We start from the raw sequence: 15,088 nt of genomic DNA, 5'->3' as shown, positions 1-15,088 counted from the left end.
TTTCTGCTGTACAGCAAAGTGAATCAGTTACACATATACATATATCCACTCTTTTTTAGATTCTTTTCCCATATAGGTCATTTCAGAGTACTGAGTAGAGTTCCCTGTGCTGTACAGTAGGTTCTTATTAGTTACCTAAATTTTAAAAAGTCTTAAGTATACAGAAAGTGTAGCTAATAATCCACTGAATGCCTGTGTACTTACTACACAGCTCTGTCAAATCTGACAGTTTGTTTTTCATTTTTGTTTCAGATCATTTTACTTATTTAAAAATTAAATTTCACATTTGTCATTGAAGCTTCCTTTCTTATTCTCCAGAGGTGGCCACTACATTGAAATTGGTTTTTATAATTTCTAAACATGCTTTTTTTTCATTTTCACCACATACATATATATCTATAAACAATATTTATGATCTTGATGATATTCTGAAACTTTCTATAAACGGCATCACACTTAAATATTCTTTTGTGACCTGCTTCTTGTATTCAACTTTATATTTTAATGCTTATTCATGTTGATGGATGTAGCTGTATTTCATTTATTTTCACTCTTTATAGTTTCACACTCTATGAATATGTTATAATTTATCCAATCTCCTGTTGAAGGACATTTGAGTTGTTTCTAAGTTTTTTGCAGTTACAAACAGCGCTCAATCCTAACGTTCTTATTTGTGTCTCCTTATACCCTGATGTAAGAGATGCTGTGTTTAGGACAGGACTTTTCTGGGTTACAGGATGCAAACATCTCGATATTACCAGGCTCTTCACAGCAGTTGCATCCCCCCACCCCTCCGCCCAGCATGCGCAGAATTCCTTTCAGCCCACATCCTCTCCTATACTCTGCAGTCCTCACAATTTCTAGGCTTTGCCCATTTGAAAAACAAGAACTGACATCTTTCTTTTACCTGTCTTGCTCTGCACATCCCTGATTACCAGTGAGTATGAGCAGCTTTTCCTATTTTTGCTGACCACTCGAGGTCTGTTCACATCCTTGGCCCATTTTTTTAATTAGGTAGTTTGTCTTTTTCTTATTGATTCTTAGGAGGATTAAAAAATATGTGTGTGCGGGCTTCCCTGGTGGCACAGTGGTTGAGAATCCGCCTGCCAATGCAGGGGATACGGGTTCGTGCCCCGGTCCGGGAAGATCCCACATGCCGCGGAGTGGCTAGGCCTGTGAGCCATGGCCACTGAGCCTGCGCGTCCGGAGCCTGTGCTCCGCAATGGGAGAGGCCACAACAGTGAGAGGCCCGCGTACCGCAAAAAAAACAAAAAAACAAAAACCAACAACAAAAAAATATGTGTGTGTGTGTGTGTATATATATATGTATATATATATACACACACACACACATATATATATATATACTGGATACTGGATACAGTCCTTTGTCAGTCATATATGCACTGCAGATATCCTTTGCTAGTCTGTGCCTTATACATTTACCTTAATTACAGTGCCTTTGTCAAACATAAGTTTTAAATTTTTGTGTTGTCAAATTTACTGATTTTTTAAAAAATTGATGCCTGTGCTCTTAAGGTTTTGCCTTTGCAGGTTGCTTTGTAATCCACCTTGACTTGGGGCTTATGTATGGCATGAGGTAGGGACCTAATTTTACTTTCTCCATGTGGATAGCCAGTTATTTCAGTATCATTTATCAAATAATCCATCCTTCCCCAGCTGGTCTGCCTACCCTGTCTGCCAAAGACAAATACCCACATTACCACAGGCCTGTGCCTGGGGTCTCTGCTCCCCTGGCCCACCTGTCCTAGGCCCAGATCACATGGTCTTCATCAGTCTCACAAAATGTCTTGAGAGTGGATGTAAATCTTCCCCTTATCTCTCCATCTGTGGGGTTGTCTTGCTATTCTTGGCCCTTTGCCCTTCAACATCAACTTTAGAATATGCTTCATGTTCCACAAAAAAACATGGTTGGAATTTTTATTAGAAATACATTGATTTATAAATTATAATGGAAGGCAGTTGACATCTTTTCAGGTTTGAAATTTTTGTCCATTAACCTGGTGTATCTTCCTGTTTATTAGGTTTTCTTTGATATCTTTCAGAGAACTTGAGCATCTCTCCCACAGCTGTCTTGCATTTATTTGGTGTGATGCATTCTTGGGTGCTTCCACCTCTCCCCCAGGGAAAATCCTACAGGGATGGGCCCCACACACCCAAAGGCTGCCTACCTGCCTGCAGTCCTGGCCTGTCAGGGTGTCCTTTCCTCTCCTCTGTCTGCCCTGGGAGGGGCTCTGAGTGCCGGGGGTCCCCTGCAGTGACGTGGGCATCCATCATCCTGCTGCCTTCTCTTTGGAGCGGGGTTTGGGTTTGCTGTCTGGTTTGCTAGACACAGTTGATTGGAGGTAATAAAAATCTTAAGACCTGAGATTTCAGATGTCTGATCCGACTGGAATGGGATTGGGGCTTTTAAATGGTCATTTTCAAGTGCATCTGGGGTCTTATGTGAATTGTCTTTTCCTCAGCTAGAGAGATTTATGATTTTTTAAAAATGGCGTTCGTTATAGGACCGGTGTTTCTCTTTGACCCCCAGAATTCCCAGCCTCAGAATCCTGAGGGTGAGCATTTTAGGAGGAGACTCTGCTAACAGGCTTGTTCTTCAGAGGTGATGGGCCGCCACGGAGGCAGAGGCCTGCTTGTCGTCCTGGTGTACCGCTGAGTGGTCTTTCCAGCTCTCTGGCCTCCTTTCCCTCCCAAGTCGTCTGGAGCCTGGGGAGATGGGAGATAAGGATTTGCAGCCTGGGCCCTGTGCGGTGGCGGCTGGAAGGCCTGGACTGGAGGGTCAGGCACCTCCCTAGAGCCTGCTCTGAAATGGCTGCAGCGCTGTGCTTCCCAGGGGGTCGGCGCCGTGGTCATCCATCAGTGGCCCCTGCCCAGGGGGCTTCCCGAAGGCTCATCCTCTTCCCTTGGAGAGCTCTCTGTGTACTCGCCGGCTCCTCCCTGGGCTTGTTTGGAAACGGCTGGTCCACGTGGCTGATTTTGTCGGGAAGGTCCCGATTGCATGTGCCAGATCCCAAAGACGACGGAGACCCCCGTCCTGAGTGGGCATGGGTGGTGGGCCCTGCGATGTGTGGGCGTCCGCTGCAGAGAGCCTGCCTCCTAGGCTTGTCTCATCCGGGCAGCTGATGGTGATGTTTATTGTCCAGGTTAAGCTTCATTAAAGCAGAAGCCCAGTTTCCATTAGGATATGAAATTTTTATTTATTAAATTGCTGTTTTAATATAATTTACCAAGTCATCGAAGACAAATAATCCACTTAAGCGAAGCTGTAAAACTCCATTTTCCCCGAATGCTGTGTTCCTGTGAACGCGTGGCTTATACTGCACTCCACTCGCCAGCCGGGGGTACCTTATGGGGATGCAGGATTCACAGCCCAACCTCTTGAATTCCGAGTGAGGATGGGTCCCAGGGCTGGCCTGAGGCTGACCTCTGCATTCCCTGATTAAATAAAGGTTGTTAAGCAAATTAAGAGGCCCCTCCATCACAGGATACAGAAAAGGCTGCTGGTGTATTTTTCAAAAACATAACTGCAAAGGAAGAGAGACTATCCTATAGGAGAAATCTCGAGAAAATGTAAATCGAGAGAGATAAGGGAGCAACAACATCAAAGCAGGCCTTCACCCAGGGGCACCTGCCAGTTAATTTCCAAGGCCTTCTGCCTGGTTGTAATGAGCCTCAGGCAGGAGACAAACCTGGAGCCTGTCCAGGGACTGAACAGGTGCTGCTGTTCGCCTTTCTTGGCCTTGGACATGGAAGTTAAGGAAAAAGGAAGGAAAACACCTCTCTTCGGAATATCTAACCACAGTCCTGCATTCACATGAGTTTGGAGTCCCAATTCATATTACTTGTCTTACAAAATTTCAAACTGAAAATTTAGTTGAAAGTAGTCTTGGGATAATAGTGCCTTTAGGCTCTGGCAGAAGCAAGCACAAAGTTTTTTTTTCCCCAAAGAAAACCATTTTTGATAAATGCCTCAAACAATTCCAACAGATAAAAGTTTCAAGGAACATGTCGACGAAAAATTAATAGTCAATCTAAGAAAGAAATGGAGAATTTTATTCGAGCCAACCTGAGGATAATAACCTGGGAGACAGTCTTTCAGAAAGCTCTGAGGACTATTCCTCCCGTTAGAAGTTAAAGCACAGTTATATACATTTTCGAGAGAAGGAGTAATACTCCATCAAATGACCTATTGACAGTTTACATAGTCCAGATCTGCATGTACAAGGCGAGTAGTAGGTCATCCTGATCCCTTACAGGATTAAGAAATGTTATCTTCTAAGGAGTTACCTTGCTGGCGCCAGGAGAAAATTGCCTTCTGTGACGGAGCAGGCATGCCCGTGTCCTTTGGGAGGTCTGGTTCATGTGTAGCGTAGGTGCACAGTGCACACTAAAGAAGGGTAGTGGCCCAGGCTGGCAGAGAAAATTTTATGTTAAAACATTTCTTGTCCTGCCTTAAAAATAATTTTATTTCATCAAACATAAGCTCCGGGCCTCCCTGGTGGCGCAGTGGTTGAGAGTCCGCCTGCCGATGCAGGGGATACGGGTTCGTGCCCTGGTCTGGGAGGATCCCATATGCCGCGGAGCGGCTGGGCCCGTGAGCCGTGGCCGCTGGGCCTGCGCGTCCGGAGCCTGTGCTCCGCAACGGGAGAGGCCACAACAGTGAGAGGCCCGCATACCACAAAAAGAAAAAAAAAAAAAAAAAACATAAGCTCCAAGAGGGGGAAAATCACTAAAGTACAAGGAAGCAGGCCACTAAGAGCAAGACTCAGCAGAGAAAACAAGCTGTAAGAAAGAGATCTACAAAGACTACAGACTTTAAAGTTATCTGAGATGTTCTAGAAAATAAGTTTAACATGTTTAAAGTGATAAAAAGGGAACATAGTGAATGAAAAAGAAGGAGGAAAAGGAAACTCATAATTTACAAAGCAGGTCTGAGAAAAGAAGCAAGTTTCAAATTTAATGGGTGAGTTAAACAGGAATTGTGATACAGTTGAAGAGATGACTAGTAAATTGGAGGAAAGATTTGAAGAAAGTAATTCTCCCAGACAAACAAAGAGATGGAACATATAAAAAGAGAGGTTAAGTGAAATGGAGAGCAGAGTGAAAAGACCTCACACCTGCCTAACCTGGGTTCTGAGAAAATGCAGAGAATGGCAGGGGGCAGGTGGATGTTTGATAGGAGATAATGGATGACAGTTTTCCAAAACTGATGAAAGCAACCCATTCTCAGGATATCTCTAGGAGAATAAGTATTATAAAGAAAATGCAAAACATCCAAGACAAAGAGGGTATCTCAAAAGCAGCCAGAAAGAAAAGTGTGTTTTCCTACAAGGGAATGACAAATAGATTGATAGCATTAAACAGTGGAGGCCAAAAGATGTCATTTTTAACATCTTTAAAAGTAATAACCAACAGTTCTCTCTTTCAAGAATGAGAATGAAGTAAAGACATTTTTAGACGACAACTGAAAGGGTTTACTGCCAAAAGACCTCTCATTAGAGGATCTTCTAAAGGTTGCATTTCAAGAAGGATAATGATTTTAGAAGAAATGTCTAGATGCTGCAAATGCAGCAGAGGTTCAAAGAAAAATAGAATATTATGAGCAACCTTGAAAACTTAGGTGGCAAATTCCTACAAAAAAAAGTTTTCAAAAATTTTAAGAAGTCTGAAGTGTTTTATAATTATATGGAAATTAAATCAGGAATACAGACCTTTCTACAAAGAAGACATCATGCCCAGCCCATTTCTAGCCAGCTTTCGAAGGACAGGTATCCCAGTCTCATACAGACTCTGAGAAGAGGAGGAGGAAAGAGACAAATACAACCTTCATGATTAAAGTAGACAAGGATGGCTCTAGAAGGGAACGTGAGAGGCCAGTTTTCTGTAAGTGTGAGAGCAGAAATCCTAAATGGAAGATCAGCAAACAGGGCCCAGCTGTGATTAAAAAATATAACGTACTGTGACCAAATTGAGTTTACCGGGGGTGCAAGGTTGGTTCAACATTAAAGAAACTCTAATACTAATGTAATTCACCACATTCACAGATTAAAGGAAAACAATCATATTGTCTCAGTTGATTCAGGAAAAGCATCTGATGAAATTCTGTAACCATCCATAAGAACTCTAGTAAATTAGGAATAGGAGGGCGCTGTCCTAACTGGCTACACATTATCTACACAAAGTTCTAGTGCAAAACAGCTTCCTTCTCCGGCACGAAAGGTGCAAAGCAGCGGTCAGGTCGCTGTTAAGTCAAGAAGCAGAAGGCAAGGACTCCGCCACACTGCGGCAGTTCTGCTCAATGTGCCAATGCCAGTTCAGCCAGCACAGGGCAGTGGGATGCAGAAGCACACTCCCGACTCTGGCTTTTCTCCTCAGCACCCTCTAACACTCCAAGCAGTGAGACCTACCAGTGACCTCCGTGTGGCTAAACCCAGTGGTCAGTCACCCCCCCGGGCTTGTGTTACCTGACCCTCTGGCAGCACCTCACACTCCTCCCAGCTCTCTGCTCGGTCCGTTAGGCCCTCTGTAAACTTGTGACCTGGACAGTGGGGCCATCCTCTTGTACTTGTAACAGGGAAGAGCCAATTCTGACTCCATGTTGCATCTGTTTCTTTTACTTTAACCTTTGCTTTCCGCTGCATTTGTTCACTAAAAGGATACTGTCTCTACATAATGGCCTGCCTCAGGGAACCCTGTCCCCTGAATGTTAAACCAAAGTGCCTTTGTTCAGGGAAACATCCGGACCCTGTTCCACCTGTGGATGGCTGGCTACAAGAAAGAAGAAATCAACACATCCCCTCCCCGAGGCTGGCCATTATTCCAGGCGATATTTGCAAAACTTATGGCCTTTTCACTTTACTTCTCATCTCCTCCTCCTCTCTGTGCTATACAAGAAACTGGCATCCAAACCCCGATAAGATGGTTTTACTAAGACACTAGTCCGCCGTCTCCTCGGTCTGCTGGCTTTCCAAATAAAGTCCTATTCCCCGCCTCAGCGCCTCGTCTCTGATTTATTGGCCCGTCGTGCGGCGAGCAGAGCCAGCTTGGACTCGGTAACACACCCTGGACTCATCTGTCCCACTGCCTGCCTGACGGCTCCGCTTGGGTGCCTAGCAGGTGCGTGCCCACAGGACAGACTCACAACCTTCCCATCAACACACTTTCTCCTGCACCCTTTCCCACAAACCTTTCCTCCTCTTAGGAAATGGCAGCTTCCTCTTTGCACTTGTTCAGGCCAGGGATGTTGGTGTTATCCTTGGTTCCTCTTTCTCTCCTACCCCATAGGTCCCGCATTCATGCACGTGTTTTGTTGGCTCAGCCGTCAAACCGTCTAGCATCTGACCTCTTTTCACAGCTGTGCTGAACCCCTTGTCCCGACTCACTAACAAGTTGGGATTTTATGATTTCCATGGTCTCCTATCCCGTCTCCCTGGGTCTGCCTCTCCCCACCCTGCCCACTGCCAGGTCTGTCCTGGCAGCGCAGGGAGCAGTGAGGAGGGGTGCAGGTGGCCACTCGGGGGGAACGCAGCATCCTCGCTGCCCCACGCTTCCGGTCAGCGTCGTTTCCGGGCAGTGCCCAGGCCGGATGCCTGCTCTGCTCTTGCCTTTCATTCAGGGCTGAGTGATCGGCCTCTGTGGAGAAAACGGGTCCCTTCTCATGGGGTGCGTAGAATGGGGGCCCCTCAGATTGGCCTTTTATCGTTGCTGCCCATCATCCGTGCAAGAAAGCAAACGAGCACCTGGTCGCTGGGCACGTCCGCTGTGTCCCGCTGCCCGATTAGAGAGAAAATTGTCCTTATTTTAATGAGATGAGAATTAGAAACGAAGGCCTTGAGTGAAAAAGCGAGCAAGCCGGCCCCGCTCCGTGTTCCCGCCGGCCTGTCTGGGCTGCACGCTGACCTTCTTGGCTGTTCTCTCTTGCAGTCGGAACCCGAGGGCTTCGCGCATTTCCACTTGTACGTGTGTGCTGCTTTTCTCGTGAGATGGAGGAAAGAAATACTGGGAGAAAGAGATTTTCAAGTAAGTAAATGCCTTTTCAGAAGAACCCAAGTGTGATTTCCTGCTGGGAGAGAGATGTATTAGATTTAGTTCACAGGGTTATTTGTGGAGGAGCTTGGAGACAGGCTGCCTGTGGTCACTGCTGACCTGCTGCCTGAGACTCCACGGCCGAGGGCACAGATCACATGGGGCCTGGGCTCTGCCGACACTGGCCTTATTAAACGTGCTGTCGTGGACTCCAGGAGATACCATACCCCCTGAGCTGGCCGGTGAGTGTCCTCATCAGAATGGCCCTGGGAGCTCCTGGGAGTCTCGTGACAGCCGTGGAGAGTGGGGCGTTAGGGAAGGGGCTGGCCGCATGATCACATGGCCTGGCTGCCCAGCACTTGGTAGCTGTGTGACCCAGGAGTGGTTGCTTAGCCTCCCTGAGCCACGTTTCCTCAGCGGTTCCGTGGGAGAGCTACACCCGCCCCCATCCATCAGAGGCTCTGTGCTCGACCCAGGGGCTCCAGGTGGGCCAAGCCCCCACCCTGTCCCCGCCCCCAGGTGTGCCTTGTGGGGTGGTACTGTGGGCGGTGTTGACCCCTGGGAGGGCGGGCCGCCTGGGGTGCAGTGAGGAGACACCAGCGGAGGGGACCAGGGACCAGGCTCTGCCCCTCACTGGCTGGGGCTCACTCTGGCTGCTTCACCTCCTCGAGCCCCTCATCTTTCAGGTGAGCGGACAGGGAAGGAGGCCCTGTTGTCCCAGGCCACAGTGTGGTGACACTGGGCAGCTCATTTGGCCCGTGGTCCCTCAACTCCCGTGCTTGTCAGACGCTCTGAGGACCCTGCTCCACCCGCCGAGGGCCGTGGGGAGCCACCCAGCCCTGCCGCAGCGGCCAGGCGCTTTCCATCTTGGCCACCAGGAGACGGTGGACGGGGAGGGCCTCTGCCCCGGCCAGCAGAGCCCAGCGCCCAGCCTGCCCCGCCCCGAGGTGCTAGGAGGGGAGACCTGGTCCCTTTTCTCATCCCGGCTCCTGCCCTTGCTGTCAGCACAGGCCCGGCCGTGCCCGCGGGAGCCGCGCTGGAGGAGCCTGGCTCCAGGGTGGCCTTCGCCCCGCCCTGCCACTTCCCACCTCCGGTTGCTGTCCGTGAACTGGGGAGAAGGCAGCCTCCTGCCCTGCCCCCTTGGGCTCATGGGAGGCCTGCGGCCCCCCGGGTCACTCTGCGTCGGGCACGTGGCGGTGCCGAGAGAGCCCGGCGCCGGCCTGCGTCACCGAGTGGCGGGGGGATGACTGCGGGTGGCCGCCGGGCCATTGGTTGGAAGGGAGAAGGGCCCCGCCTCCCTGGTGACCAGGGCCAGCGTCCACACCTGCGCCCAGCCAGCTCTCACCTGGACGACAGGTGATGCAGGTGCCCGAGTCCCCCAGGCTGACGGTGGCTCAGATGTCGCTGCCTCAGTTACGCTGGGGCTTCTCTGGTTGGGGAAACGGTTCTGGGAGGCCCCAGCCAGACATCACTGCCCTCGCAGGGCCCGCATCTGGTGGGGGGCAGTGGTTCGGAAAGGGTGTAGGGAGCACACTGAGCCCAAGGCTCATTGTCCCAGGAACCGCTCGTGAGCCCCAGCGCTGGGCGGCCCCTGAGTCTCACGTGCCCGAGAAATGGCCCTTGCCCGCCGGCGTGCATCCCGGCTGGGAACAGGAACCTGAAGCTGGTTGTGATCTCGTGCAAAGGGTCCTGCCCTGCGTTTCTTCCTGCTGCTCTGGGAACAGGGATGGTGCTGCCAGGGTCCAGGGCCACTGGGAGCAGCCCTGGACGCGAGGGTCCCTGAGCTGGGTGGGAGGAGGTGCCCACGGGTGGGTGGTGCTGGGCCACCCCGCTCGGCCTTCCTGTCTTCCCGCCCCACGCGCAGGAGCCTGTGGAGGGCTGCCCAGGGCTCTGCAGTGTGGCCGCCCCGCCTGACGTGACTGCGTCCCTGGTGGCCTTGGAAGACGTGAAGATGAGCCCCTTGCCCATTGCCCGCTCTCGTGTTGCTGTCTGGCCAGAGACGCTGCCCTGTTGTAACTGGAGGGTGCTCCTAGGCGGCTGCTAAGAACACTTTGCTGGCCTCTTCAGGGCCCTGCTCTCTTAACTCGAGGCTCACCGAGGCCAGGGGACAAGCACAGTGCAGAAGCCGGTGCGCCAGGCCCTGGAGGAGCCATGAGGTTGATTCTCCCCCAAACTCAGGATGGACTCAGGCCTGGATGTCATGGGCTTGGATGCAGGGCGTGTTGTGAACCCACTGCGTTGTGGGGAATTGAACTGAATGGGAAAGTAAACAAGAAGAGACAACAAATTAAATAAAGCAACTTTGGAGCCCTGGTGGGCACAGGACAATTGCGTGTGCACTGTGGCATTGTAGGAACATGATTCCGTGTGCACGGAAGACAGCTTGAGAGTCCAACAGTGGAGCATCTGTGGAAGAGGCTTTAAAGGCCCTCACTCTCTGCAGAATCGTGATTTGCCCCTTGGGAAATGGCACAGCGCTGTGTCATCTCCGTGGGAACAGTCATTTCCTGAGGGGCGTCTTCAGGAGAAAGACAGAGTCCTCCTCGTGTTCAGCACGCCCAGCGGTGTGGGCGCTTTTGGCGGGCAGGGGAGCATGGGCTTAGCTCCCTCCGTCCAGTTCCCAGACGCTCAGTGAAGTTGGGGTCCTGCCTCTTCTCGTGTGCTTCGGCTTCTGAGACCTGCCCAGCCCAGGCGTCTGGTTGCGTCCAGTTCTCTGGACCTCCGGGAGGGTTGCTGGGTCATCTGGTTGGAGGGCAGCACCTCCCGGAGTGGGCGGTCACTCCTGCCCTGAGGTCTGGGGCCCCAGGGACCTTGTACTTTTCCCCGAGGATTCGCTGTCTCCCGGGCAGACCTTGTGCCGTCCTTCCTGCAGGTGACGGGTCCCCAGCTCTGCCCAAATGCAGCCCACAGGCACCGCACCCTGGTGTCTGAAGCCGGCCTCTTCCCCCAGTCCCCTGTCCCCACCCTGCCAGCCACAGAGGTCCCAGCCTCAGCGCCCGTGGCCTGATTCTCCCTGGCTGCCGTTTTCTAACCAGATTCTGTAGGGCCTGTGGGGGAAGGAGCCCCCCTGTGCCCAGTCCTGTGTCCCCTGGTGGTGCGGCTGGCACGCTGACCTGGTCCCTCCCCTCTGTGGGGTGCCCACAGTAAGAACGTGGAGCCCAGAGAGGATGGGTGCACGTGGCTGAAGATGCCTTTGAAGGGCTGGGCTCAGGTCCTGAGCCAGAGCTGCCACGTACCCCTGATCGCTCCTCCTCTCCGGCGGGGATGCCGGTGCACTGGGGGTGCTGGCCTTACCGGGTTCTTTGGCTGATTCATAAGGGCAGCTTATAAAACAGTTGGTAATGTGCAACCCTAGAAAGTCATTCTAGTTTATCCCCCCAAAGTCTGAGCTGCTTAGTTTGTCCTGGTGTCCCAGGACATCGGGGGTCCGACAGCTCCCCTGCGGCCCCCCTGGTCCTCATTCACAGCCATCAGAGCCTGGTTCGCCCTGGCCCTGCTGCTCGGTGGGGAGGGTAGCACCCAGGGGGGATCATTCCTACCCCACTGCCTATTGGGGGGTGTGACCTGGCAGCGTGGCTGCAGAGGTGCTTTGTGACCTCGAAGTTTCTCCCCACGTAGGAGCTGTCATCGTGCTTCTGGATTTAGAGGAGGCCAAGTCCCGTAGACGCAAAAGAGGCAGCTGCATGCAGTGCTTTGTTTGTCCGAGTAGACAAAGCCATTAATTATGGTGACCAGAGCGTGGGACTTCCAGTGAAATCGGGGACCTTCTCTGTGGGGACCTGGGAGCTCAGAGGTCTGTAAATATTTCTGAGAAGGTAATCGGCTGCTGCATATTTGTAGATGAACGACGAGCCTCATGGGGAGAAATGGCTTTCCGTGCGTGCGTGGTGGCCGCCGGACCCGGGAGGCTGTGAGCCCAGGGTGAGGCCGGGTGTAGGGCCCCCGCCTGGAAACCCCAGCCGGTCCACGGAGGGGGCTCAGTGTGTGAGTGGTGGCCGCCGTGCCCCGCACCCCTGGCGCTGGGGCCTCCTCTCGCGTAGGCCCTTCCCCTTGTCTCCTGTGATCGCAGGTTGCCGCTCAGTGGGGACCAGGTGGGGACAGGCAGGGGCAGCACCCAGGGGGAGGCGTCTGTCTGCTCTGATGTCCCTGGCCCCTCTGATGTCCCCTCAGGCCCTCCCTCTGTGCCGGGCCCTGAGCTGTCTGTCACGAGACTCCATTTCCACGCACGAGGGGCTGGGCTGGCTGGGGGTGGACTGGGCGGGGACAGCAGGGCGTTGTGTATTGTGAGGCCAGGGGTCAGGGATGGGAGTAATAAATCAGGTGCAGCAGCAGGTTGGGGAGCTAGAACCAAGGACCCGGATCTAGAGCGGATCAGGTACCGGCCTGCTCTGCAAGGGAAGGAAGTCAGTGAAGCTGGGGCTGAGCGTGCGGGGTCGGGGTGTGGGTGGTGATCAGGAGAGGAGCCTTAGAGGGCACGAGGGAGCCAGGCGGCTTCCTTAACAGGGCAGGGGAGCCAGGAGTGGGAACGGACCCGGTGCAGTAGGAGGCGGGGCCGTAAGGCTGGAGGAGGAGCCCAAAGGGGCGGGGGTGGGACCTGGGGTGGGAGGTGGACACGCCCACAGGGTGTGAGACATGTGGAACCCAGAGGGATGGGTGGGCAGCCCACTCAGACTCGGGGACAGCAAGGTTGGCGGTCTTCCCATTGACTTGGAGGGGGAAGCGGCCACAGTCCGCAGTGCGGCCCGCGGCTCAGAGGTGCCTCTGCTGTTAGACATTGTCTGGCAGAGGCTCTGGGGTGTTGGGCGCGGTGGTCCACGCCTCACTTTGTCAAAGTCTCCCTCTGTCTGCAGGTTAATAAACCTGAGTCTAAAACTTTACAAACAGAAAGACACCGAATGGAGCAGCCGCAGGAGGAGGCTCCGAATATTTGATGAGGATAAAAAACGAGGCTGCTGCGGGTCTGATGGCTTAAAAGCTCGGGTAGGATCTGAACTGTACAGAGATGCATCTGTTTTTAAGAGTTTGTGGAGCATTTACAAAATTAATCATCTGATCTAGACCATAAAAACTGTCAAAATCTGAAAAACCGGAATAATACGTACTGCATTTGCTGAGCATAATCCTTTAAAACTAGATAATAAAGTTAAACCTGGGTAATCGAGCATTTGGAAATGAGAGAGCCCTCTTCAGAATACGTGGGTCAAGATGAAAGTGATCCTGTAATTATAGAATAAATTTAGAAACATATGGGACCTTATAGACTCCGCTTTACTGTCTGTAAAGTTCACACTTGCAGTTCTTGGTCCCCTTCTTCTATCAGTGAACCTCAATCAGGCCCATCACAAACTATTCAAAATGCCCTAATAATTGGTGACCGGCAAAGGGAAAAAAAAAATGTGTGGGGTGTGGCCTGTGCTGGGCTAGTAAACAAATTCATGGCCTTTTATTATTTAAAAACATTTTTTTAAAAAGCCTAGTAACTCTTTAACTGAAGAAGTTAGAGATGGAAAAATAAAGTCAGCTTATGATAAAAGGCGGTGAAGGAACCAACGATAAAGTAAATGAATGGCTTAGGAAGTTGATGAGCGTCTCCTCACGCCCTCCCCACCGGAGCCCCGCAGAGCCCGCCTCCCTCCAGGAGCTGATGGAAGCCCAGGCCCAAGGTTTTTACTGGGGCAGGTGGTGGAGGCACCCTCTGCCCACCAAAATTCCAGATCCCGGAAGGACAGCCAGTGCTCACCGTGCGTCGTGTGGCTGGTGCAGGCAGTCTTGGCAGGCTGGCCCCGGAGACACAGCTTCAGCTTGCAGGAGCCAAGCACCAGGTGCCAGCCAGGGGCAGCCCTGCAGCCAGGCCCCCCAAGGTCAGGGCAGCTGTGTTCACTTCTCCCTGCTCACTGTTGTTGTAACATCCTAGCAGTAAACCAGCAGCATCAAGGCACGGGGGGTCTTAAGAGATTCAGTAGCTTCTCCTGAGTTTAATAGAAAGGAAGAACCAACCCTACTCTTAATAATGTAGAAATAAGAGAACATTCATCTTGACATGCTAAAGAATATCTCAAATCGACAACCTCGAATACCTGGGGAAAGACCAGGGACTGTCCCATAAAATCTGCAGTATCCTTCTGTTTCTGCAGGATGGTGACTGAGTGCTCAGTGAGGACCCCCTTGTCCTCCCCCACGTGGTACATGCACACACACACAGGCACACACACACACACACACCATGGACATGAAAAGTGGATTTTCTAAATTTGTGGACTCTTCAAGGAGTAGCCAGCATGGAACTGGTGCTGGCCCTGAGGGCAGCTGCTGGCTCCTCTTGGGGGGTGGGCAGCCCCCAAGTGCAGACAGCCTGGCACAGGGCACCAAAGAGAACCTGGAGCCTGAGCAGGTGGATGTTGAGTGAGAAACCCTCTGCGTGAGTCAGGACCCCTGAACCCAAGCGAGCAAGCCTGACAGAGCTGGGTGTGTGGATTCTTGCTTCTCTAAGACTTGGCTCTGAACAGGACAGGAATGAAGGAAAGTCTCCCTGGAGAATTCCCAACCACAGCCTCGCCCTCCCACTCAGTTGGGGCTAGAACGTATATGACTTTGGGAACCGAAGCACCCCAAATTATTGCAAATGGTCCCAGGTGCCTAAGCTAAGAAAGTGCCAGCTCTCTCTCAGGTGACACGTTTTAAGCTAAGCCTTGAAATTGTAAATGTCTATGTCTGAAAGATCATAAACAAAATAACTAAGAAGAAAATGTCTACGTGGGAAAGACAGTGTGTGGAGATGATCCGAACGGTGAGACAAGCTCTTCGGGAAACCTGAGATGTCCTCCGATCATATGTGAAGAACTGAAAGTTGAAACAGATGCTACCTGTCAACTTAGCGATGCTCTTTAAAATGCACTTTCTTAAAATCGGTGAAGTTGGCATAAAGCAAGCCTGTTCCTTCATTGCTACAAGGAGTGTAAGATACAACCTTTCTGGAGAGCTGTTAATAATCTATGTCAGGAGCCTTACCCTTTTTTTTATTTAATTAATTTATTTTATT

At 51.6% G+C, this 15,088-nt stretch overlaps 1 protein-coding gene across 1 annotated transcript in view; it reads left to right on the top strand.

Annotated features, from left to right (window-relative positions):
• TBC1D22A (TBC1 domain family member 22A) overlaps nt 1–15,088 on the top strand; it is a 334,425-nt gene that overhangs the window by 290,787 nt on the left and 28,550 nt on the right. The window contains exon 12 of the mRNA XM_081249045.1: nt 7,948–8,043. Within this exon, the coding sequence (XP_081105171.1) occupies nt 7,948–8,043 (96 nt within the window). The remainder of the gene's footprint in view (nt 1–7,947; nt 8,044–15,088) is intronic.

This window comes from Mesoplodon bidens (genome assembly GCF_964165515.1).
Source record: "Mesoplodon bidens genome assembly, chromosome: 11".
NCBI classification, from domain to species: domain Eukaryota; kingdom Metazoa; phylum Chordata; class Mammalia; order Artiodactyla; family Ziphiidae; genus Mesoplodon; species Mesoplodon bidens.
The sequence above is the reverse complement of the archived record's forward strand: the minus strand, read 5'-3'. Positions and strand labels throughout refer to the sequence as shown.